The 24,375-nt window shown below is 41.3% G+C and overlaps 2 protein-coding genes across 2 annotated transcripts; both read left to right on the forward strand.

Moving 5' to 3' along the window:
• Window positions 1–463: 463 nt before the first annotated feature.
• Window positions 464–13,811, forward strand: MTRF1L (mitochondrial translation release factor 1 like). Its single transcript, XM_065631176.1, has 7 exons — window positions 464–856; window positions 3,564–3,643; window positions 4,876–5,059; window positions 9,127–9,290; window positions 10,259–10,376; window positions 11,509–11,645; window positions 12,099–13,811. Exons 1-7 carry the CDS (start codon window positions 559–561, stop codon window positions 12,312–12,314), a joined length of 1,197 nt encoding a protein of 398 aa, XP_065487248.1. The 5' UTR covers window positions 464–558; the 3' UTR covers window positions 12,315–13,811.
• A 3,231-nt stretch (window positions 13,812–17,042) lies between these two features.
• Window positions 17,043–21,195, forward strand: FBXO5 (F-box protein 5). The gene is made up of 4 exons (XM_065631177.1): window positions 17,043–17,779; window positions 18,097–18,187; window positions 19,389–19,550; window positions 20,944–21,195. Exons 1-4 carry the CDS (start codon window positions 17,058–17,060, stop codon window positions 21,193–21,195), a joined length of 1,227 nt encoding a protein of 408 aa, XP_065487249.1. The 5' UTR covers window positions 17,043–17,057.
• The last annotated feature ends 3,180 nt before the right edge of the window (window positions 21,196–24,375 follow it).

Raw genomic sequence — 24,375 nt, forward strand, 5'->3', positions numbered from 1 at the left:
CGCAGGGCCGGAGGACACGGAGCCGCCCCGGTGACAACCTCAGCACCCCGCGGGCTCCCACCCCAGCAGCCCCGCCGTAAACTTGTGCTGTGGGGTATCTGGCGAGATTTGGAGGCTTTGGGTCTTTTTTTTGTTTGTTTTGTGAAAATAAAAACCACACCCAAATACCATGCCACGTGCTGCAGCAGCAGCGCCTCTGGGGCCCGCCAGGGGGCGCAGGGCTCCAACCACGGCGCGCAATCCGCCCCCCGCTCCCTGCGGCACCATGGGGGAGCCCGGCTGCCTCCGAGCCCCGCCCCTTTGCCCTGCCCTGCCAGCGCTGGCCAATCAGAGCGCGCCGACCTAAAGGGGCAGCCCCGTGAAACGAAAGGAGCCGAACCGCTTCGCCCATTTCCGCCAGAAGAGCCCCGGTAATTCCCGACTGCTTCTGAACTCAGGGCCGAGCCTCTTCGGCAGCTTCCGGAAACCAGGAAGGGAGGCGGCCGAGCACGATCGGGTGTCTCCGGCCCCGGCAGGGCGGGCGAAGGAAGCGCGCCCGAGCGCCGGGCCCGGCCGGGCATGCGGCTGCTCTCGCGAGCCCTCCGCGCGGCGCAAGGCTGCCGGGCCGCCGCGCTGCCCGCTCGGAGCCCCCGAGCAGCGCCGGTCGGGGGCGGCGCGGCGGAGACGTGCCCGCGACAGCCGCGCCGCGGGCGGAGCGCCCGGCCCTGCCTGGACGAGCTGTTCGCCGCCCCCTCCTTACGCCGCCTGCTGGAGGCGCGGGCGCGGGGCGAGGCGGGGCCGGAGCTGGCGGCGCGGATCCAGCGGCTGCGCGACAAGGAGCAGGAGCTGCGCGACACGCGGGAGCTGGCGCGGCAAGGTGCGGGCCGCCAGGGCAGGGCGGGGGCGGGGGCGATGCCCCCTGGCCGCGGGCGGGCGGGGACGAGGGCGGCGGTCGCATAGGCCGGCGCGATTGGGGCAACGTCCCCAGGGGGCGGGCGGAGGAGGCTGCGCGTGCGGGCGGCGCGGCACGTGCCGGTGGAAGGCGGGAGGGTTACAAACCAAACCCAAACCCGTCAGCTGGGGGCGGTTTCCTCATGGCTTCCGTCACCAGAAACGGAGAAACCTCCAGAGGGGAGGAGGGAGCGGGAAAGGCCCGTTCGCCGGTCTGGGAGCCGCTGGCAGCTGAAGGAAGAGCAGCGTAATGGCGTCTGTCTAATATAAATCAAAGATAATTAATCAGGGATAGAAAACTCTCGGGGTTTTTGTGGGGTTTTTTTCTTGCTGTCAAGACAGACCAGCGCGCCAGCCTTCGTGCATCCGTTCCAGCAGTCCTAGACCTTGGTGCCTGTTTGTGCTGCCCCCTCACTGTGATTTAACTCTGCATGGTGTTAGTAGCCGCACGCTTCTAGTGTTGCCAAGTAGGAAATACTTTTTACTCTGAATCCAACTTTGTTTTCATAGCAGTTGGAAACCAAAATGCAGAAAAGCAGTACTTTAAAATCAGTTAACATTCACTAGATCATTAAATAAGTGTTCCCTAGATCGTTTTATAGTTATTGTTTCTCTAAATACTGCTTAAATAAGTGTTAACTGTAGTCAGTTACTTCAGCTGATGGAGATGACAAACACTGTCTGAAAGCAGGATTTTTTTTTTTCCTTCCTCTTCTATTCATTCTCTCACACCTTGGATTGAAAAAGGAGATCTGATACCTTTAGGACAAATTAATCAGCGATCCAAACTAACTGAATGAAGTAGAATGGAGTTTTTTCCTCTTCCTTTCAGAACCTGCTGAAGAAGCCAATGTCATCAAAACCAAGCTTAGAACTTCAGCAAAGTGAAGTGATTACAAGGGCTTAGTCAGTAACTTTGAACACCTCTATAGTTCATATTTTAAAATATTTATATATATTATTTTTAACTGATTTTAGGGTTTATGTTACATTTGTACCTTAGCATATTCAACTATTAAATAGATTATTTCTTAATTGTTTAATAATTGAATTATTAATAGGTGGTTTGATCGTAGTCTGTTTATAATTCATTAATTCTTATCCTTCCTTCTGTTGGCCTTAATGATCAGCCCTTGATCAGTCAGTAGTTATTGTAAAGAAAAGTAGATAGTTGGAGATGATGAAGTTTACATGTTTAAAGACTTAGAGTTAGTCAGCTAGTCAACCGTGCATGCTTTTAGCCAGCTGTAGGTGAAGCATGCTTGTTGTTTAAACCAATTTATGCATGATTGTCTTTTTAATTTCCTTTTTACAGAAGTGATTAGGGAAGGGGGTTAAATTACCTATATTAAACCTGAATTGTAAAGTACAAAAGTTTCATTTAAAATTGTGGTACTTACACAGTTAACAGTGCTGAAACGATGTGGCTTTATTGTAAGAGTGAACCTCCCATCTCAGGTGAATGAATTTTAAAACTTGCTTTCCACAGCAAGAAGAAGTCTGGCATCTTTATTTTCCTCCTATTGCTGCTGTTATGTGTCCCTGTGCCCAGCCCAGTTCCTCCTTTTTTACTGTGTGTACCATTTTCCCTTTTGGGGGTAATGTTTGTTTTTTTTTTTTTTTTCCTGGGTGAGTGAGCTGAATCAGTGCAAATCAGAGGCTGCTTAAGATGTTGAGGTTTAGTTATTTATTTATTTTAAATTTAGGGTTTTTTTGGGGGGTGGGTATAGTTTGATATTGACCATTAAAAAAAAAATCGGCAACATTTTAATATATTGAAACTGTAGTACAGAAAAACAAGTCTTAATTGTAAAGCATTACTGATGTGTTAGAAGTCTTGCAGCTGTTCTTGAATAAATTAACAGAGATAAAATTCTTGAAATTACTATTACTGTCTTCAAAATTTTTGCATAGAATGATAGGAGTAATAGTCCCTCTAATGGAGAGCGTCAATTGTGGGGCTGCTGTGCTCTTAAAATCCTTGATGTTCCTGTCACAGTGAAATACAGAAGGTAATTTCTTAAAATCACAGAATGGCTGAGGTGTGAAGGAACCTCTGGAGATCATCCAATCCAACCCTCTCTTCAAACAAGGTCACCGTCACCAGGTCCCTAAGGCTTGTGTCCAGTCAGGGTTTGAATATCTCCAAGGATAGAGACTTGCAGACTCTGCAGCCTCTCTGGGCAACCTATGCCACTGTTTGACCACAAGCACAGCAACTGCTGGGTTTTTTAGTTGGGTTGGCGTGTTGATTTTTTTTGTTGGTTTTTGAGGGAGTTTTTCTGGTTGGTTGGTTGGGGTTTTTTTGGTGGTGTGTATTTGTTTTTAACATGTAAGTGGAACTTCTTGTATTTCAGATATTCCCATATCTCGTATCTGAATAATATAATAAAACACTCTTGACGTTCATCTTTGAACACTGTTCATCTTTGTTACAGTTCATATTATTAATCAAATTTTCTGCTGGGTTTAGTGTGTTGGGGGATTTTTGCATGGTGGGTCATGGTTGGGGGTTTTTTTTGTGTGTTTTTGTTTGTTTGTAGAGTAAGTTCTTCATGTAGTTATTTTTCAGAAGGTTTTCTGAGAGTGGCACTGATATAAACCTGAGGATTAACCATTCTCAAATATTCTAGATGAGAGCGAAGATTTCCGGAAGCTTGCAGAGAAGGAAATCGCCTCCTGTGAAGAAGAGATACTTGAACTGAAACACCAGGTTAGATCCCCTTTGAAACCCTCTATTTCCTTGCCATTCCTAAATTAACAAATCTACGTTGTCTTCTCATCAAAATAAGATCTATATGATAAACTCTTCTCCTCTGCCCTGCACTGCCAATTATACTCAACTAGTGTCTGTTATCTAAGGAAAATGAAAAATGCAGATGGTGTAGAGACAGCCTGTAAGTGCGTGCCTACTTGTGTCTGAAATTCTTTGAATCAATAAATATTAATCAGTACTATAGTATCAGTGCTATAGTTTGTCTTGTCTGGGTGTTCCTTTATGGATGTCTAGCTTTTTACCTATTGAAAACATTGAATTTATATAGTATCACACACACTAGTGTTTTTTTAAAAAATAGGTTAATACCCTGTAACTACTCTAGACTGCTACCTCATATAGGTTCTACATAGTATCCATCTTATTTAACATCAAAATAATGATCTTTACGTAAACAAACTGTTACATACTCATAATGTTACTGGTGAAGTAGATGCTGGAGTTGTCAAATTCTTTATTCCTTCAACAACAATACAATAGTCACTTTATAAATATGTTTGTAAATACTTGTGATTTTGCCAAAAGAAGTTTTCCTCTGTGGAAAGAAACATCACTTAACACTGGTAAAGGAAGATGATTGAAAAGCACCTGCAAATCATCAAGAGTTTTGATCCACCCTGCAAAATTGTGATAGTTTTTTGGTCGTAGTGTATCTTTCTTCTACACATCAATGTAAGGCTCGCTTTCCCTTTTTAAATAAATAACTGAATAATACTGCTGAGTTGTTGTTGAAGTACTGTCCTCGTGAACATCCATACCTTCCTAGCTCTGCAGTTGAGACCACATTAAAAGGGAATCTGATGGGAAGGGAGACACTCAGCTGTCTTGCAAGAACTGGCATGTATCCTGTGGTGTGCAAATGTCTCGGTGCTCCTGATGGGTGAAAATTTCCATGAAGGGCCGTAGGTCTTGACAGAGACTGATGTAGTTCCTGTGACTGTGGACAGACACAGGGAGCCTTCTGGCAGTGCAGCATCCCCCCACCTCATCCTCAGTGCTGCCCCTTCGCTGCAAGAGGCACGAGGAGCCTGTCCTCTGGGCAACCAAGGACTTAGTGCAGAAGAATGCAGTTTTGATCGATTACAGACTGGTCTGGTATTTTACTACTGTCTCGGTTGCAGACAGCGGTGTCAGAGGGAAGTCTTAGCTGGGTGTTTTTGTATTCACAGATAGTGTTGCTTTTGGTTCCTTCAGAAGAAACAGACGAGAGTGATCTTGTCATGGAAGTAACCGCTGGAGTTGGAGGGCAGGAAGCCATGCTGTTCACCTCAGAGATATTTGATATGTATCAACGATATGCTGCCTATAAAAAGTGGAAATTTGAAGTATTAGAATACTTTCCCAGTGAAATAGGTCAGTAATGACAATAATTAATCTTTGTAACTTTTTAATTTAAGTTGAAACACTCATTCATATGACACTTGAATTTCCTGACTACAGGAAGCTAATTTGCACTAACTTAATTTTAGAAGAGGAAGATTGTTTGAATGTCTGAGTACAATTTTCTTCAGCCTCTGTATTTGAGAATGAAATTACATTTCAGAAGTACTATTAAAATACTGAAGTGATAAAAAATAAATTTGTCTTTCAGTAGTTTCAAAAAGTAGAAATGAAACTAAGTGCTTAGCAAAAGAAAACTCAGAAAGCTATGCAGATATGTTGGTTTAGCTTTATTTTTTTAACAAATACAGATTACACATACATTTTATTTGGATATGCTGTTCTACTTAGTTACTTAATGTTTCTAGTGTTTATCCATCAGTTAGGTGGTAGCTTGAAAGTCTGTTTATTATGGAACCCTTGGTATAGAGAGGGATCAGTATAATTAAGATTATTCTTGAGGTTTAATCTAAAATGTCTTGAATTTATCTGAAATATTGTCACCTGAGGATTCGTATAAGAAAATGGGATGTTTGCATATAGCTATAACAACTAATGGATGAGCATAGTGGAGGAATTTTAAGACTTTGGGAGGAGAGATAAGAGATCTAATTATTTATTAAGGACTTCAACTAAAATATCACAGATTATCAGTTTAACAGCTTGATGCCAGTAAAAGGAGATGTTTTTACTTCCTTTTTCCCCTCTTCCTTTCTGCCTGTCTGAGCAGTCCTTCTTTTTTTTTTTTCCCTTTTCCTTGTCTGTTTCGATGACCTTTCACTTAAACTGGCAAAGACTTTGCTTTTTACAACTAGGATAGTTTTTTACCTAGATAGTGTGTTCAGTCAATTCTCCTGAGCCTTAGAGCTAGCATAAAATAAGCAGCAACAGGGGGCTGAATGCAAGGAGGTGGATAAACTGGATCTTCTGGTGATGATGAGCTGTGAAGTTGTTTCCCTGCATCTCAGGGAACAGTGTCTTTGCAAAGATGGGGAGTGGTAGGTTTACACAACAAACTGAGGCTGTGGAACGTGTTAGTTAATTTTAGCTTAATCCAATTACTGTGTAAAGTTGTTTCAAAAAGATCAGGCTGCTGTCTTTGTTGCTGATGATTTTTTGCATTGGCAATCGTGATTGTGTGTCTGCAGAGTCACATCAGTTAATCCAACTGAAAAACAGCACAGAAAACCCCTCAGATTAGTTTTGAGGTAATGCAGCACAACAGCAGAGAAATGCTCATGGTGGGGTGGAGGCAGAACCGTGTGGCTACTAGTGGTGGCAGTGAGAAAACCAGAACCTCTTTCCAGGAGCAAGAGGTTCAGTTTGCTTAAGCCACCTGTGAAACTGCAATCCAAAACATGGAGACATGCCCAACCACTGGCAGGGATTTTGGTTTTTGAGCGACAGATCGCTAGCCATGGTTCTTTGTAGGCTATATTTGCTAAGTCTGTCGATGTCAACAGGTCTGCAGGCTTACTGTTATCCATGCTGTTGTGAGTAAAGCTAGCATATTTTGCTGACCTATGTTTTGCTGTAGAGGTAATTTATATATTATGGTGGTTACAGATCAGTAGATTGGCACTTGTGCAGTTTACTGCTCCTAGCTCAGATTGCTTGTGAAACGTTACCCGTATTGATACTTTTTTCAGTATGTTTTTCTTAGTGAAAATTTGAAGTGGAAATGGGAAAAGCTAGGATGTTAGGATATGAAATCTGTCAGAAGAACTCTGATCTCTTTTCAGTCAACAATAAAATTGCAGAGAGATTTTTAGCAAGCTTTGAGAAATGCGACACATCTTCTAATGCTGCTTCAGTTTACTGACGCCATATTTTGCACTCAGTAATATTTTCAGATGTCTTGAACATTTTCAATTTCAATCATGTAGAAATTCACAAAAAAAATCCACAACTCTCCTAATTGAGCTTCTCATGTCATTGAGCTACTTTACCCTCATTAGAATAATGAAGGTCTTTCTGTGCTTTAAGACCCTTTTTGCATAAGTACAGTTTTTGATTCACTGTTATATATTGAGGAATTGAAAGATGGTTCAAAAATTGGACTCCATCGAGGAAAACAGTTGGACATCACAAACTGGGAACTTGAAAGTCTAGGTGTATTGTTATCACTACAAACTTAAACTCTCCTGAACATGTCACAGATGTGGCTGCAGCTCAAGTAGACAGACTGTACCCATGGTATATGTATTAAAGCCAGGAGAAGTGAAGGAGAAAAGACAGAACATTAGCTTTTGCAATGAACTGCTTATCACGTAATTAATACTTGTCAGTAGTGCTGTAGCCTTCTGGACATTCACATTATTTTTACTCCTGACATCGCCTGGCTGCTTCTTCATGTGCAGAAGTTGCTTAAGATTTTTTATTACTTGCTTTTAATGTAAAGGAGTAAGTTTTATTACTCAACTACATTGATTATTTTAGGTTACATAACATTCTTTAAGAGTAAAGAAGAACTCTCTTGTTCATTGGAATAGTGTTTGCATAGCTGTAGAAAGATTTCACAGTACCTGTTTGAATGAAACTTACTGTTCTGAAGATTTTGAGAGATACTCTTATTTGTTAAATTACATGCTTTATGGTCAGATTTATTTTAAACATGAGGAATTTGTCTTGCAGAACTGAGAGTCGATAATGGCTATCAGTTATACCAGTGAAGCACTAGGTATGTTGAACAGTGGATTTGAATCAAAGTGGTACAGATTTGTACATGTAGGAGAAAAAATTTAAAGGCAGAAGGACAAAAATGAGATGAAAGAGAAAAAAAAGTACTTTAGGCTATTTACCACAAACATGGCTGTAAAAGGAAATATGTTTTAGTAAAGTTATAAGGGAATGTTAAATTTCTGTAGAATAAAAACATTTTGTAAACCTTCTCCATGGAGGTGAAAAACCAGGCCTACGTTCTGGATGATGATTTTTTTCCTGGTCTGCAGGGCATTTTCTGATTCTATGTTGTCTTCATTTTCCTCTTCTAAAAAGCTGATATCTTGTCCCTATGGTTGATTTCCTTTGTCTAGAGATAGCCTAAAACAGTATTTTTGATAAGTATGTGACAGTTCTTTTCCTCAGCTGTGGTTTCATGTTGCAAGACTTCAATAGCAATACTATTTCAAGGCCACCTATGTGCTTTCTAATTATTCCCTCGGCACACCATCCACTGTACTGGGTCTGGGAGCTGAGCTGGACTAAAAACCAAAATGGGTGAAAAATTACCTGCATTTATAGTGCCATCAGTTCTCTGATCCTTCAAACAGTTGTACTGGCATGACTGAAGGGTTTGCACATGAGCAAAGAAGGAAGAGCAAGAATGCCATAAACTACTATTGCAACAAACTCTTTCTGTCACAAAACCATGATTGCATTGGGCTTTACTTCCAAGTTCCAAGCTGTTCAATACTGGTTTTGAGTACATTGCTGTCAAGTGTTTTGCTGGATGTCTTGGTAAGATGGGCAGGAGTTGGAGTTCTGTTTTCTCCAAGGAAGCAAAAGATGAAAATTAAATGAAAGAGCAAAGATGAAACATGGGTAGGATATGTAGAGAACTAATGGAAATCATTGTGTGAATAACATTCATCCTTTAGGTAGAGTTGGTTTTTTCCCATTGAGTGATAAGGCTCTGAACTAACAATGAAAAAGTGATACAGTTTCTGAAGGGAGCTTTCAAAATTTGATCATTGTGTAGACTTACTACTGGTTTTAGAGTTCTACCATGGTTTATGAGTGTATGTGTACATGTATGTACATGGTTTGTAGACAACCTCTTTATGTATATAAAAAAAAATTGACTTTAAAAAAAGAATTTCACAATTCTTTACTTGAGATAGTGTGTATGTATGTCTGGTTTTGTTTTTTTAAGAGTTTTCTTGCATTTTTGGTGTAATTCTGATGAAGTCTTTAAATGGTAAATTCATAATTTTAAGAAACAAATGGCAATGATGCATAAATACACTGTTTGAAATAGAACAGCACAGTACCAACAGTTTTTCTTACAGCTTTAAAATTGTTTTTCTTCTGTGTTTAAGGTGGCCTAAGACATGCAGTTGCCAGTATAGCAGGTCTTGAGGCTTACAAGTACATGAAATTTGAAGGAGGAGTGCATCGCGTTCAGCGGGTGCCAAAGACAGAAAAACAAGGACGCATTCATACCAGCACAATGACTGTTGCAATATTACCCCAACCCACAGAGGTAATATTTGTCTTTTAGTGTAACAGACTTAAACATGAGCAATGTTTTTTTACATACCATATTGCGGATATGTAAGTGTTTTCTGTCTCTCTTGTTATTCTCTCTTAATGACTTTTTTTTTAATCTTAGTTTTAAACTTAGTCGTATTTGTTTGTTTATGTTTTATTTTTGTCTAGGAGGGTGAAATGAAGAATTTCTGGATTTCCTCATAATCCTGATCTCAAGAAAATCACTGGCAGTTTACTTCACTATAACTTGAAAATTCACTGTGTCTTGCATGTTTTGCAGAAAACTTCACAATTTTTTAAAAGTGAAAAAAGACTGAATTAGTTTACAGAGCTCATAGAGATTTCTTTTAACACCTCCTCTTCCCCATTTTTGTAGTGTACTCACTTTCTCCTTCCAAAGCGTACAGGTGATAATTCATTCTTGCAGTATTTGCTTGGTTAAAAACAACTGGCTAAGAGTTAAAGCTTTGTTTTGATCTTTGTTGCTTGTTGACCTAGCAAATTGTCAAAGATGTTACTCTTTCCTATTATCTCCTGAAGTTGTCTCACTCCTTCCTCCCAGAGACCATCACCCCTTTCCAGAGCCAGCCAAGGGAATATGTTCCATTTTATCTAAAAAACATGTGGTCAAGTTCAAATATTGGTTAACTCTGCTGGAAGAGGGTGCAGAGCTTTCAGAAGAGGGGAAAGATTAGTGCTAAGGGATGGTTATGCTTTGAACTACTATTTGTCTGATTTCCTGGCTTCCACCATGTTGTATTCCAATCTGGCTACAAGGAGTTGTTAATATGTTTGTAAGTGGATGCGAGCTACCATTCATAAACATTACAAATTTTGATCTTGCCTGAATGTGCTGTATAAAATAAACCAACTATGCATATTTGATATCTGTCTAGAAAGAAACAATATAAATGTGTTGGTTTTGGTTTGTTTTCTTTTTTCTCCTGTCTCCTGTGACAGATGAGGCTGCAAATTAATCCAAAAGATCTGCGGATAGAAACAAAGCGAGCTAGTGGAGCTGGAGGCCAGCATGTCAATACCACAGACAGCGCTGTACGGATAGTTCATATTCCAACAGGTGCTTCATTTTTTTCCTTAGTACAAGGTCTACATTGCAAAACTGCTATCAGAATTTCTTTTGAAGATAAAACCACCGTTTCAAACGTGGACAACAGTAGAGCAGAGTTTTCATGTAGTTTTCATGTGCGTTCATAGTATTGTAAATGCACCATCTTGTGCCCATTCCAATTTCAGTAGGTAAGCTGTCCATTGTGCCGTTAAGCACAATACTCTAAAAGCATCCTCATCAGTTTCTATGGAAAAGTTTTATATTTAAGCTTTCAAATAATGGAAAAGAAACTGAAAAACAGAGTGGGTTAAAATCTGATTATTTACCTTCTCTTGACCAGTCTCTGAAAGACAGAGAGATTACTCCTCTTCCATATTAAAATGTTTGTCTTAATTGCAGAGTCTACTCAGGATGCCAGCTTCCATTTATCTGCTGGCTCCTTTCCCATAGATTACACACGTAATTAGGAGGCACATACCCAGGGCTCAGGTTAGGAAACATAGGAGGGATAAGATACACCCTCAAACGCTACCTCATTTTAGCTATTGTATTGTTTTTTACTGACATTCCTAAGCTTTTTACTTCCTTTTGAGCAATCCACAACAGCTGCCTTGACTTTCATTGCTTTTTAACTTTTCCTCTTCTCTACCACAAACATTAGTCAGGCTTTACAGCCTCAGGGTAATCCCAAGGGCTCTTTTATCTTCACGTATCCAGATTTTTGCCACACGTTTCTTCATGTTTATTGAAGACATTAATCCATTCTGCACTTGTTACATCACTTCAGCAAAGCAGAATGTAAATAGTGGAGAGGATAGAATTCTGTTCAAGATATGGTGAGAGAAAGGTGTTCTAGATTCAAAAAGTTTTGGATTGCCTGCATGTTTGGAAAAAAAAAAAAACCACAAACTAAAACCAGCAGACGGTCTTGGCTTATGGCTTAAAGCACCTGTACAACACAGCCTGCATGTCTCTTCCAAAATGTATCATTACACATTAATAAGCCTGGACTTTACATTCCTAGTCCAAAGTGTGTTTTGAAGAAAGAAACAGCTTATTGTAATATAATAAAAATCTTCTAGAAAGTGCAAAGCCCTTTTGCTATGTGTTACTGCAGTGTTGAATGTCATGTTTTTGGCAGGGATTGTGTCTGAATGTCAGCAAGAAAGATCTCAAATTAGAAACAAAGAGAAGGCTATGCAAATGCTGTCTGCTAAACTGTACGACGCCAAACTGGAAGAAGAAACCAAAAAGAGAAACAGTGTTCGAAAGATTCAAGTAGGTGTCACTTAGTAAAGATACAATTCTGGATGAGCGTATGTTCTTGGGGTGACTCCTGTGTTGAACTGCAAATAGTAAATGGAAATATAGAAGAACAGAAGTCCAGGAAGGATTTATACAGAGAAAAAAAAAATACATTATATTTGAGCAATAAAGGTGGTATATTAGCCACACTTAAAATTTCAGTAGTATGTAAATTCTAGAGATCTAGTGAAAGAAACTGCATTAAAGCATGAAGAACCAGAACAGTATTAGAAAAAGATGCAGTAAAATTGTTCTTTTACGTTTGATAACAAGTCCTGCAACTACTGAACTAGTCTGAGCACTATATAACAAATTTTGCATAATCACGGGAGAGAAAGCTTTTGCTTTAGATGCTTAATCAATATTTCATCCTTTTTGTAAAAAGTCGAAGATGATGTTGATAAACTCATTCTTCTTGTTTGATAGATTGGGACTAAAGGAAGATCAGAGAAGATCAGAACATACAACTTCCCACAGGACCGGATTACTGACCACAGGATAAGCAGATCAGTGCATCATATTGAGTGTTTCATGCTAGGACAAGAAATGCTAGATGAAATGATACAAACTCTGAGAGAATATGCCGATTATGAATCTTTAATAGAAATTATTTCAGAAAATGAAAAAAATAATCTATCCTGAACATTGCTCTTTGTCAGACCATTACAACAGATTTACACAGTTGTCTGCAAAGGAGCTTCTTGGAGCACCACCCAGAAAATGCAACTGCTTTTCAGATAATGAAAGACACTTTTGTTTCCTCATGACTGATAAAGAGTTTTCTCACTTGTTGAGTAGAAGACTTTATTACCTTTATGTGAGACACCATTGCTGCAGCACCCTACTTAAAAAGTGAATTTGACTGGGCAAGAAATAACTGCAGTTTTTAACTTTTTCCTCTGAGAAGTCACCAATACACCAATTTTGAAAGGTATGCATTAAAAAAATGGGCTATTTCTAGTTCCAGTTTCCATTTAAACAATAGTTTAAATGTCAGTACAGTGTCAAGTGGGTTACTTGAGAGAATTAAAAAAAAATCCTAGTTTGTTTGAGTGATTGGAAAAAAGTAATAAATAAATGACCTTACTAGTAATCTGCATATTTGTTAATTACATGTGTCAGAGGAGGAGTCAAGGTTTATGTCCTTCATGTTTTTTGTCCTTCTGGCCCTTATTACTAAACACAAAAAATGTTCAGGAATATCCCTTTTTCAAAAAAAAAAAAAAGCTGTGGAAGCCAGGTGACAAGTTATGTGAGTTGTTTTGTAAAAGAATGTTTCTATTCTTGAGTCAAAAGTGAAAATAATCATTACAATATTGTTTGCCTGATATTTCAGTCTCCATTTGGCTTCAATTCAGTTTCTCCTTTATGTTTTGAATAGGCTCTCCAGTATGTTGACTTTCTAAAGGTTATGTAGTATGAACAGCATCTTTTTTTTTTTTGTCTATTTATCTACCAGCATCTTAATTGATCCGTGAAAGCAAAATAAAACTTTTGCCTTTCTAATCTACTGATATATGTGCACTCTTATATCCCTGAGTAATGAAGACTTATTTTAGACTACAATGCCAAATACATATAGCAATACAAAACCTGCAGCTTCCATGCCACATTATCCCATCACGCATTATACCTATTCGCGTGCACACACAGAACTTATTTTAAATATAAATACCAGTAAATAAGAAATTGGAACCTAAGAAAAACTGTTACCATGAAATAGGAGTGTTTACTTTCAGACATCTAATGAAAATCAGTGTAAGAAATTAGAATAGGAACAAAGTAAGTTTGCTACAATAGCTTATAGAAATGCATTGTTTATATAAAAAATGAACTGATTATTATCAGTTTATCTTCTTTTATTATGTTTGAGACTGCGGTTGGAACCAATGCATGTCAAAATTGCATAGTATCATTTAACACCTTTATCAGCTTTATTTTCTGTGAAAAACTGTAACTATTATTAAGCTCCAAATCTTTTAATGAAAGATGTGTACCTTAACTTCAGGCGTAGGAGTGCCTGTATGCATAAGGTGAGGCAGCCCTACTCCCTTTGGGTACGTGCAAGACCTAGGCCTAGATTTACTACCAGATTTATAACTCGCATGTAAGAAAGTAAAAATAAACATGGATGCATTTTGTGTGTAAAATAATCAGATATTGATCAGAACAGAAACTAGGACTGAAGTCTTTATTCCTACCAGATCAGTACCGGAAGCAGAAGATAACAGAGCACTTGTGACAGTTGTCTTGACTTAAAGCCAGTGTCTCTTCTACCAAGTGATGGATGGAGTGTGTGGTTCCTTCTCTCTTAACTTCAGCTTCATACACCAAACAGAGGCCTTCAGCCAAGTCTAAGCCCTGGACTACTGCGTGAAAATTAGAAAAGCATTCAGGTCTTTGTCACCCTAGACCTTCCCTGATGTTCCAGCTGGTGGCCTGCCTGGCCAGATCTTGCCCTGGATTGCAGCCTCCCTGTTCTTGTGTGTCTCTGAACAGATACTAGATGCGTTGTTGCCTTGCAAGGGGCCAGTCTCTGATCAGCGTGAGAAAAGCCAGATATCATGTGGTTCTAGCAGGAGGCTGACAGAGGTATCCCAAAACTGGCATCTGACAGTGTCACGCAAGGTGGACTTCACTGTCTTTGAGCGGTGCCTCCTTGGCCCGTCATGGCAAGCTTTACTGCGTAAAGACCTGAAGTCCCTTTCTTGCTCCATGTTCATTTAGTGCCAGGTCTGTTGTCTCCGCGTGGCTGCAGCCTCCCCGAGCTGCAGGAAGGTTCACGTTCTCAGGGCGGTGGGATCCCTGCGCTGATGCCCAGCCCGCTCAGCTCCCAGTAGCACTCCCTCCCTCTGCCAACTACTGATAACGTTGATTAGACTTCGAAAGAAATACACTTCTTCCACGGGAGGAACCCAGGTGTAAGATCACCGCCAGGCCTAACAAACCCGTCCCGGGTGCCGGAGCTTTGCACGCTCGGAGGGCGCAGGGGTGACGGGAGGGTCCCAGGCGCATCCATTTACAGAAGCAAACGCAGACGCACGTGGGCGCCACGCAGCGCTCAGGCGCGGTCACCCCCGTTCCGCTGGAGCCGCTGGTTGGTCTGGGAGCGCGCCCCGGGGCCGCTCGGGTGCCGGACGGAGGAAGGGGCGCCCGGGCGGGAGACGCCGCCGGGTGGGAGGCGCTGGCGGCCCCGCCCCGAGCCCGGTCTCCTACGCTCCTCCCCCTGCCCCGCCCCCTCCCCGCTCGGAGCGCGCGCGCGCCACCTCCCCACCACTCGCCTCTCTCCTTGCCGGCCGAGGAGGGAAAATGTGAACGGGGCCGGCACCGCCCGCGGCGCCTCGGATTGGTCCCCGCCTTCTGCCTGCCGCCCATTGGCCGCACTGCCCCCGCCGTCGGCGTTCGATTGGTCGGGCCGGTTTTGGATACCAAATTCAAAGTTTTTAAAAGTACCCGGGGAGGGAGGCGGCGCACTCACTGGCCGCGGCCGAGCAGCCCTGCAGGTGAGCGCGGGCGGGCAGCGGGGGCCCTATGGCAGGGCCGGTTTGGGGCAACGGGGCTGTGCGGTGAGGGCTCCGTGGCAGCTGAGGTTTGTGGCAGCGGTGCTCCGCGGTGAGGGCTCCGTGGCCGGTACGGCGGAGGCTGCCGGCGTACGTGGTGGCAGAACCGGGGGACTGGGGTCACTGGCGATGCTGGCTGCGCTGCGAGGAGCGGCAGGCGGGCTGGGAATGGGGCTCCCCGGCGGCCGCCCGGCTCCGCCGCGCTCCCCAGACTTGCCCCGCAGCTCTCCCGCCGGCGGGACGGCGCGGGGTGGAATGGGATGGGACGGGGCGGCAACGCATGGGCGGCCGTGGAGCGTCCCGGTCCCGCCACCGAGGATCGTGTGCGGCGCACCCCGCTCCAGTGCGGGTCCCAGCCGGGGTGGGGAGCGCAGCTCCCGCCGGCGGGCGGTGGTGGGCGGGGAGGCGCCGCGCCGCGCTGCCTCCCGCCGGACGGGCCACGCCGCCGGAGCTGGGCATCCTCCCGGCTGGCTCCTGCTCGCCCCGCCGCCACTGGTTTAGAGGGAATCGTCCAACGCGGGGGAAAGCAGAGACCCCCAAAGGCGCAGCGTGCGGTTCCCGGGGCCGCGGGGCACGGAAGGGTCGGGACCCGGTCTACCTGCCGCCCACTCGGGCCATCTTGAGCTCTGGGCGGGAGCAGCATGACAGCGCCGCAGGGGCCCGCGGCTGAGCCCGCTCTGCTGGGGGGTCGGGGCCCGCTGTGGGGCCCAGAAACACGGGAGCAAGAGGGCATTTCCCGATTCTGCAGAATTTCAGGCGAAAAGCTCCTCTGCTCACTCATGGCGCGCAAACGAGGGGGGAAGGGGAGGAGGGGGCTTTGGGAGGGCTTGCATCACTCCCGCAACTCTCACTGTACAAAGCCGTAAGCATATTTGCTCCTTTTTTTCCACCCAATGTAGATAAGAAGAACTAACTCTTTATCCGAAACATTCATGAAACACATTTCTCTAATGTTTTTTTCCCAAAACTGCTGGAAGTGCTTTAATCCCTTAAAATACCTGCTCTGATAGGGGAGCATATTTTTCATATGGATTTCAAAGTATGTTGAAAATTATATTTCCCCTTAGACTTAACACGACAGAGATGGCTTCCTTCTTCACTTCAACCCTTGCCCATCCCCCCGCAATTGTTAATATAGATAGCACCACACTTTGGGGGGAGGGGAAAGAAACAGGGCAAGAAAAGCTCTATTTCCCTGTAATATCTCTAGACTTCCCATCCTTTTAAAATCAAGCCTGTAAATAACCTTATTTCACTTTGACCATTGTTTAGGAGTTGCTGCTTTCCGTTGTAATTTACACATGCATGCGAGCACTCAGAATTTTCCTGTGCCACCTGGCCTCCTCCCTTTTTAAAAATGCCAGATACATGGCTGCATCTGCAGCATTGCCTCTGCCCCTGCATGGGGCTGCTGTCACTCAAGGACCCTCTGCCACTGGTGTCCCCGCAGGGACTGCAAGTGTCTTGAGTGCATCACTGCATTGAGGGAGGCAAATGGGGGCACTGGTGTGTCTAAAACTAATCTATACTGGTGGAATGGTGATAAAGTAAATTATTCTGTCAGTTTTCTCACCCCAACTATATGCAGCATAAAGTTCTAATATTGAGAAGATTTCAAGTAGATATATCAGATGACTGATCAAATCCTTAGTTCCACTAGTTGTGTTTCAGACACTAGAGGGTGAGTTAGATAAAAGCTTAAAGTTCATAATGCAGAAGAAAGACCCGATTGGTTCTTTATAAGAAAAAGAATTTGTGATGCAGTTTATGCCGTATTGTAATATTATACTTTCCTTTTTGTTCCTTCTAGGATACAAACAAAATAATGAAATCAAATCTTAACCGCTCTTTCAAAATGAAGTGTGATTTTGCTTACATGTCTCCCCGTGCTGGGTTTGCACCATTGAAGTCTGCTGTGGAGAAAACAAGACTGAAAGAATCCTGCCCCCTGAATTATGAGGAAGGCTTTTGTAAAAGCTGTGCTGAAGAGCATCAGAAAATTCTCCTTAGTGACTCATACCATGCGGCCACTAGAAATCTAGATCTTGAAGATGAAGGAAGACCTGTACATAACAAAGAAAACAAACAAGTAACCCAGAAACTTGATGAAGGTATCTATGAAATGGAGGGACTAGAAAATAGTAAACTTAATGAGGACAGTGGTTATTCCTCTATGTTAAGTAGTCACTACGCTGATGCAATAGAACATGAGGATAGTATACCTTTGGCCGGGAATCTCTGTGGCACACCTAAGCATTGTCTCATGAAGAACCAAATCGAAGCACAGTTTTCAAAAAAGACTTTGTTGCCAGTAATCCATTATGAAGAAATGATTTGTTCAACTTTGAAAAAAAGTGGTAAAAGAAACCTCAAGTCTTGGGCTATGGTAGACAGAATTGTTTTTAGGGGAAAGCTTGAACTTTGTAACCTAATTGGAAAGAAAATGGGAGTAGATAAACTAGACATTCTTGCCGAACTCTTCCAAAAGAACCTGAAGCATATATTAGCAAACATTTTAAGGCATCTTGGCGAGATGGATTTAATAAAGTAAGTATATTGATCTTATTGTATTTCATTGGGAAAGTAAATAGCCTAATAAGATGGCTTAAGAATGTTTTTAGATAAGGGGATTGTGACATTTACTCAATGGTTGGTATTTTGTATCAATATATTAAAACATGAACTGTCAATGCGAGCTATGATATATATGGAGAACAGGTCTTTTCCCAGGCAAATTAAGTCTACAACTGTGAACATATCCTATCTTCTACATGAAAGAATAAAATACATAGTTATTCTCACTATTAAATAAAAAGTTTTTCCCTTTCCTAGGATGTAACAGATATTTTTTTTTGTCGTTGCAGTTTTGCCAAAGTCAGCACAACATGGCAGAAGATTCTACAAGAAGATAAATGGATTTTCCAAATGTATAGTAAAGCTGTGAAAAAACTTGCTGTAAGTTTCCGCACTTCTCAGATGTTTCAAGCCTAAACCAGCAGTGTCTGTCTGTTATTTCAGGACTCCCCTCAGTCTTAAGAGATGGCAGAAGAATTTCTCAGATTAAAAGCATTGTCACTGGAATGTCTGACTTTGTCCTGTTAGGATGCCCTGTCTCAAGTGTGGCTAGTCACTGCACTGTCTTTGCAGCCCAAGGAAGGCTGACTGAGAAGGTTACCCAAGGAGAGATGCAGATGTTCTTAAGAGCTTCCAGATGTCCTGTGTTACCGAGGAAGGCAGGAAGGAGAGGGTTGGTTCCAGCCCTGCCTGCTGAGCAAGCCCTAGAGTTCCTCAGCAGAGGTTTTCTTATCTCAGCATCCTGCTGTTCCAGTGGGAGAGAGACTGAGAGAAACCACTCAGCTGACTCTGCCACACAGGTTCTCTGCTTGTACTTTCTAGCAACAGTCTCTGAAGTCTCTGAAAAACTTTTTGCACTGTGAACTATTCCTAATGCCTATTTGCCCTAAGAAATAAAATGAAAAGTACAAGATCCAGCCACACTGGCATTGCAGTTTATCAAGGCAGTACTCTCTTTAAACACAGGGGGGGGTTTCTTCCTTGAGAGACGAAGAGACAATGAAACAAGGCTTAGGATAAGCCACAGAGTAAGGTAGTCAACTAGTCTGAATTTTATGTAGTATTTTACAGTGCTAGCCTGTTGGGCTGAACAGCTGGACACCACTGAACATTTATCCCATAAAGTCTGATTTCCTCCCTGCCATTGTATGCATTTTTTTAACGGGAACAGCAAACTTAGAAAGTTGCTGAGAGGAGTTTACTTCTTGGAAAGAAAACTTCAAGCATCCCTGTTCACCATAAAAAAATTAGAAATATTGCTTTGTGCTTTAAAACATTGTGGTGACTAGGTTACCTGCTGCACCTAAATAGCTATGATGTATTAATATGGAAGTTGCATTACATAATACGAGATGGTTGGTCTTGATGGTCCAAACTAAGAGTCTGTTCTATGCATTTATAACAGTAATGACTGAGAAAGACAGGGTGAAATTAGTAGCATACTACTTGGTATGATGATTTATTATTGGAAACATTCTAGCTGGGAGGAAGGATCAAAAATAAGTTGATTACTTCTATTAAACAAAAAGTCACTCAAATAAGTCTCTTCTCAAATTATATTCTGTTATTTTCTTTTCATTAGAATGGTACTAAGGCACCAGAGCATGCTGCAACAAGGGAGTATGTTCTCTACCGAACAGCTTTAGCTTCCATTCAGAAAGTAACCCCACCAAGCAACTTGAATAAAAAAGGCACCAGATCCAAAGCATCCAAGAATCACAGCAAGCTCATGATGTTTTCTGAGGTAACTGGTGACTTCTGTTCATCTTTAATTTCTCACTTATTGTTTGCCACATGATCAGCTTGTAAGTGTATTTCTGAAAGTAGTATCTCCAGTTTGAAATGCTTATAACTCTTATTAGTATGGCTGCCAGATTTTGCTCATCGAACCTATTTTAAGACAATGTCAGAAACTAAGTGGGGGGCATTGATACACAGGGATGTTCTACATTTTTTTTTTCTCCACACTGGGTATCTAGGTACCCTCAAAAAGGCTTAGTGATTTAAGACCAAAGACTAAGTAGCTCCTATTTTTAAAAAAATTAAACAAATGAGTATTTCTCCTGTTCATTCTATGATTTTTTTTCTTCCCCCAGCTATTTATCTGACATTAAAATGGCTTTTTTAATTACGTATTTGTAGTGTCTCTCACATTTGGAGTGTCAGCAACTGCCAACAGCCTGAATTTTCCTTCACCATGTTATTTTTCTTAAGCTTTTTTTTTTTCCATGTATAGGTGCAAGTCTATGTTGCAAATTCTTACAGTATTTTTTAAAATGTGTACTGAAAGTGATTGTTAATAAGCAACGGATTTTCCTAACAAGAAAAAGTTTTTATACTCAAGGTCATAAGTCTTATTCTGCAAGTTGGTGCAATAAGACAAGAAGATATAATTGCACTGGAAAGCATGTTCAAGCTACTCTAACACTACTATATAACACTTTGTAGTAGCTTTAGGAATCTGAAAGTTCAACTGTACACTTAAGTAGCAGTGTACAGTTTTTTCCTTGATAAACAAACATGCGATGTCTACACATACGCACTTGGATTACAAAAACATTTTACTTTTAACAATTGAGCGATATGAGGTGTTATAGAGGTCTATAATTTTCTAATGCTGAATGGATTTGAATGGTCAATCTGTTTTTGTGCAAAAAAATAATTAATTGGAAAGAAGTAGAAATCGCTGCCGTTTGTTATCTCAAGCCAAGTACCCCATAGCTGAGATTTCTGGACACATTATTCGCCTTTCAAAAATGTTAATGATTTAAATGGAATTCAGATTTATTTTCTTTTTTTTTTTTTCTTAAAGTTAACTAAATCATCATCTTTGGATGAGCTTCGGAGGATTCAGAAGGGCTGTTTTTCTTCCTGCTTTGCATTTAGTGTCTGTCCTTTAAATTTAAAATTTAAAGAATTTTAAATTGACTACCTCCATTGCAGTCTAAAGTAGCTGCTGTTATAGACTGACTATTCCTGTTCGATCTTCAGCAGAATTTGATACAACCAAAGTTAGGCTAAATTTGTAATTTATCTCTCTAGAATAGAAGAAGTTAGAATATGTTTTGTGGCAGGGAATGTTTGGGGTGTGTATTTATCCTCCACTCATGATGTTATTTATGTGCTTTTCCCAACAGACTGCCAAGACCTTGAAAAACACTGAAAGCCTTAAAGTCTGTCACCGCTGTGGCTCACCTGCAAAGTATGACTCCTACCTACAAAGAGCAACGTGCAATCGTGAAAGTTGCGGCTTTGACTTTTGCACAAAGTGTATGTGCAGCTACCACAGCTCCAGTGACTGTATGAGTGGCAAACCAGTGAAACCCAGCTCCAAGCTGGGGCCACTTCCTGGGACTAAGAAAAGCAAACAGAATCTGCGGCGACTGTGATCTGTCCATCCCAATACAGACTGTCCGATGTCCCATGAAAGTTTTTTTTAGGATGTGAAGTTATCCATAAAGAAAATGCTTTGTGCTACTCTATATTAAAAAGGTTAATTTTATTAATCCTCTGTACTATTTGGTCTATTTGATTCCTAGGAATCATCACAAATACCCATTTAAAAAAATCTTCCTGATCTATAAATGTAAAAGAAAATTCTGGGTATGGATTCTAATAACACTTAAAATATTGTGCTGACAATTTGGCTGTTGTGTCCCAGTCTTCAAAATACCTCACAATGATATTGAACAAGACAAAGTTTTGGCAAGTAGCCTTCTACATGTAACCCTAGCAATTATTGAATGCAAGTGAGAAGTGTAATCTGTTTTATTTAAATGTTTACTCTAATTCAAAAGTATTTTAAAAACATTTATAGTGAGACTGTCAAGTGAGATAAGTCCCTTTTAACATAAAATTGAGAGGGGGTCTAGATTTTATGGGTTTTGTTGCCTTTTTTTTTGTTTCAAGGTTTTGCCATAATTTTAAAATGTGGACATTTATAATACTATTTTCTGATTTACCTTACATGAATCTTACATTTTTGCTCTTTCATTTCTTCATTCAGAAACTTCAGGTTTTCCTTGAACTGAGGTGATACTCTTTTGAACTTAAAAAAAAAAGTACTGTATCTTGGCTATACTGCTAAAAATACTTTGCCATTTTTTTCTAAATCGTAAGATAATTTTTTAATATTTGTATATATTTGTAAATACTACTTTAAATATTATTCATGTTCGTCTTATAAATGTGAAAATAAATTACTGTTCTCAAAAACTTGGTTGGCAAATCTGGACTTCCTTTTTATCATTTTAAAATATTATCTTCTGTGCTCATTTCTCATGTTTTCTAGTATTTTCTTCTTAAAAATGTTGATTTAACAAGGAGCAAATATCCTGGTTTTGTGTAAAATGTACTAAATCCATCCTCACGCTGTGTTCCTACTGCTTACTTAAAGGCTCTTTGCAGTAATTGCTGATAGTTTCTGAACTAACACATTCAGTGGAAAATATTTTTATTGGCTGAATGTATACTGCTGTTGCAGAACTTGCTCACTGTCACTCAAGTCCTTGTGACTCCACAGCAAAGAAAAGGAAGCTTTCAAGAAAGGACTGATCATTTTTTTAGAAATGTCTGGCATTTGGGTGTTGGTTTTCTTTTGTTTTGTTTTCCCAGTTAGAAAGTAGTTAACAGACTGGGTAGGCAGTGTTGCAGGTCCTGCTCTGTGAGCTGGGATAGCTGTTATAGACTGCATGGCAACTTTTCCTGCACTTGTTAAATCTGCATTTGTGAACAGCTGAGCAGAACTTCTAATGTTATGCTTTTGTGTGGTGAACTTAATCTCTTAACCTAAACCTGAGACTTAAGAGGCTGGCTGAGTTCTATCAAGAACTTTCATTCCATAAATCTTTTGTCTAAGTCTGCTTACTGATATACCTAATATCTAAGAAGGAAAGTTCAAAGTCTTCCATCCTATTAAAACTTACGCTGGTGATTAGACCATACTGCCTTTACCAGCCAGTCCTGTAGTGCAGGCCAGAAGATGGTGTTTGTGTAGGAAGTAACAGCCCTAAACCTCTGGATATTGGTGTCTCCAGAACTGGGGAGATGTGAAAAAGGAGATAGTCAGGGGCTTGATCTATACACAGCCACAATGAGTTTGTTAGCAAGTTGTAGGCTGAGCACAGATGGCTAAGAAATATTATAAGCCAAAGTTTGTTATAAAATTTTCATCTCTGCCTACTGAAATTCCTGTGTCCTGAAGAGCATGGATATCTTAATATGATATGGACAAAACTGCTCTTTTTGCACATTGATTTTGAGAAATGTAGCACAGGCATCCACACTCCAGACTGGTGTTGCAATATATGATACATCTTGAATTAAAAGTTGTGTCTGTTTTGGAGCTGAATGTGGAGAAGTTTTCAAGTTTTGGGTTTACTAAGAGGAACTATCTGCTCTAGTGGGCCAGACAATTTGTACATGGAGTAAATAACAGCTGTTTGTTTATTTTTTTTTTCTTTCCCTGTAGTAATTGAGCTGTTTACACAGAATTTTGAGGAAATTTCCTTGTTATCTGCAGCTAAGGGGGAAGAATTGAATTACATTACTTCAGTGGTCACAGCTAGAGATGAACAATATGAAGAAATGGATATTTCTAATTAATTTCTGACTGATAGGAGGCAACTACCTTCTATCTGAAACCTTGTTGGAAACATCAGGTTACTTGAATTATAATAAAGCTTTGGACAAACTGTAACGGGTCTGCTGCAAACCATCGTGGCTGTTTCTTTGCTCTTGCCCAGCCATTTTTGTTTTATCCTGATCCTCAGATTTTTACCTATCAGCTTTAGAATGTCTCAGAAGAGACATTCAAGATTGCAGCCTTCAACAGGTGGATGGCAGTTCCTTGAGGACCTTGACCTCTTAACAATGTTTGCAATTTTCTTATGCAAAACTTCTAAAGAGAAGCATAGGGAGCTGTGGTGGACACACAGCTATTTCTTCCTTTATGGTAATTTTGCTCAACCGTTGAAACCTTGCCTGACAATGCCAAGCATTGGATTTGTGTTAAAAACTATGCATCTTCCTGAAAGCTGTGTGATTGTTGATCTCCTTGCAAAGGGCTTCAGTGCATGGCAGAAAAAAGCCAAGTAGACAGTCAGTCCCCACCCAGGCCTGCTGGCATCTCCTGCTGGGTGAGAAGACAGGTCCTCAGAGAGTGAGGGAATTGCACTTTAGCACTAGCTGGTGCCCCAGGGGAGTGATTTATACACCACAGGTGGAAACAAAGTAGTAGATGCAGATTGTTGTTAATGTCTGTGCTGAGCCTATCTTGAACCCGCATTTGATATGTAGTCAATGCCAGAGGACCAAGCATGAGAGCAAGGCATAGCAGTTACCTTATGGAGGTGAGTCGTCTTCAGCTACTACAGCTATGTTGTCAAAACCACTTTCAGACCCTAGGAACGGCAGCCCCAGAGACATTGCAGGAAAGCGTTAAGCTTCTTACCCACATTACACAGGCCTTTCAGATCTCCTGAGGGTGATAACAACCTGCAGACTGACAAGAGTTCCCTGCCTCGCTGGTGCCACAGAGTACGCATTTCTCCCTGTTACTTGCTTATCTC

The sequence above is a fragment of the Caloenas nicobarica genome, chromosome 3, assembly GCF_036013445.1.
Source record: "Caloenas nicobarica isolate bCalNic1 chromosome 3, bCalNic1.hap1, whole genome shotgun sequence".
NCBI classification, from domain to species: Eukaryota; Metazoa; Chordata; class Aves; order Columbiformes; family Columbidae; genus Caloenas; species Caloenas nicobarica.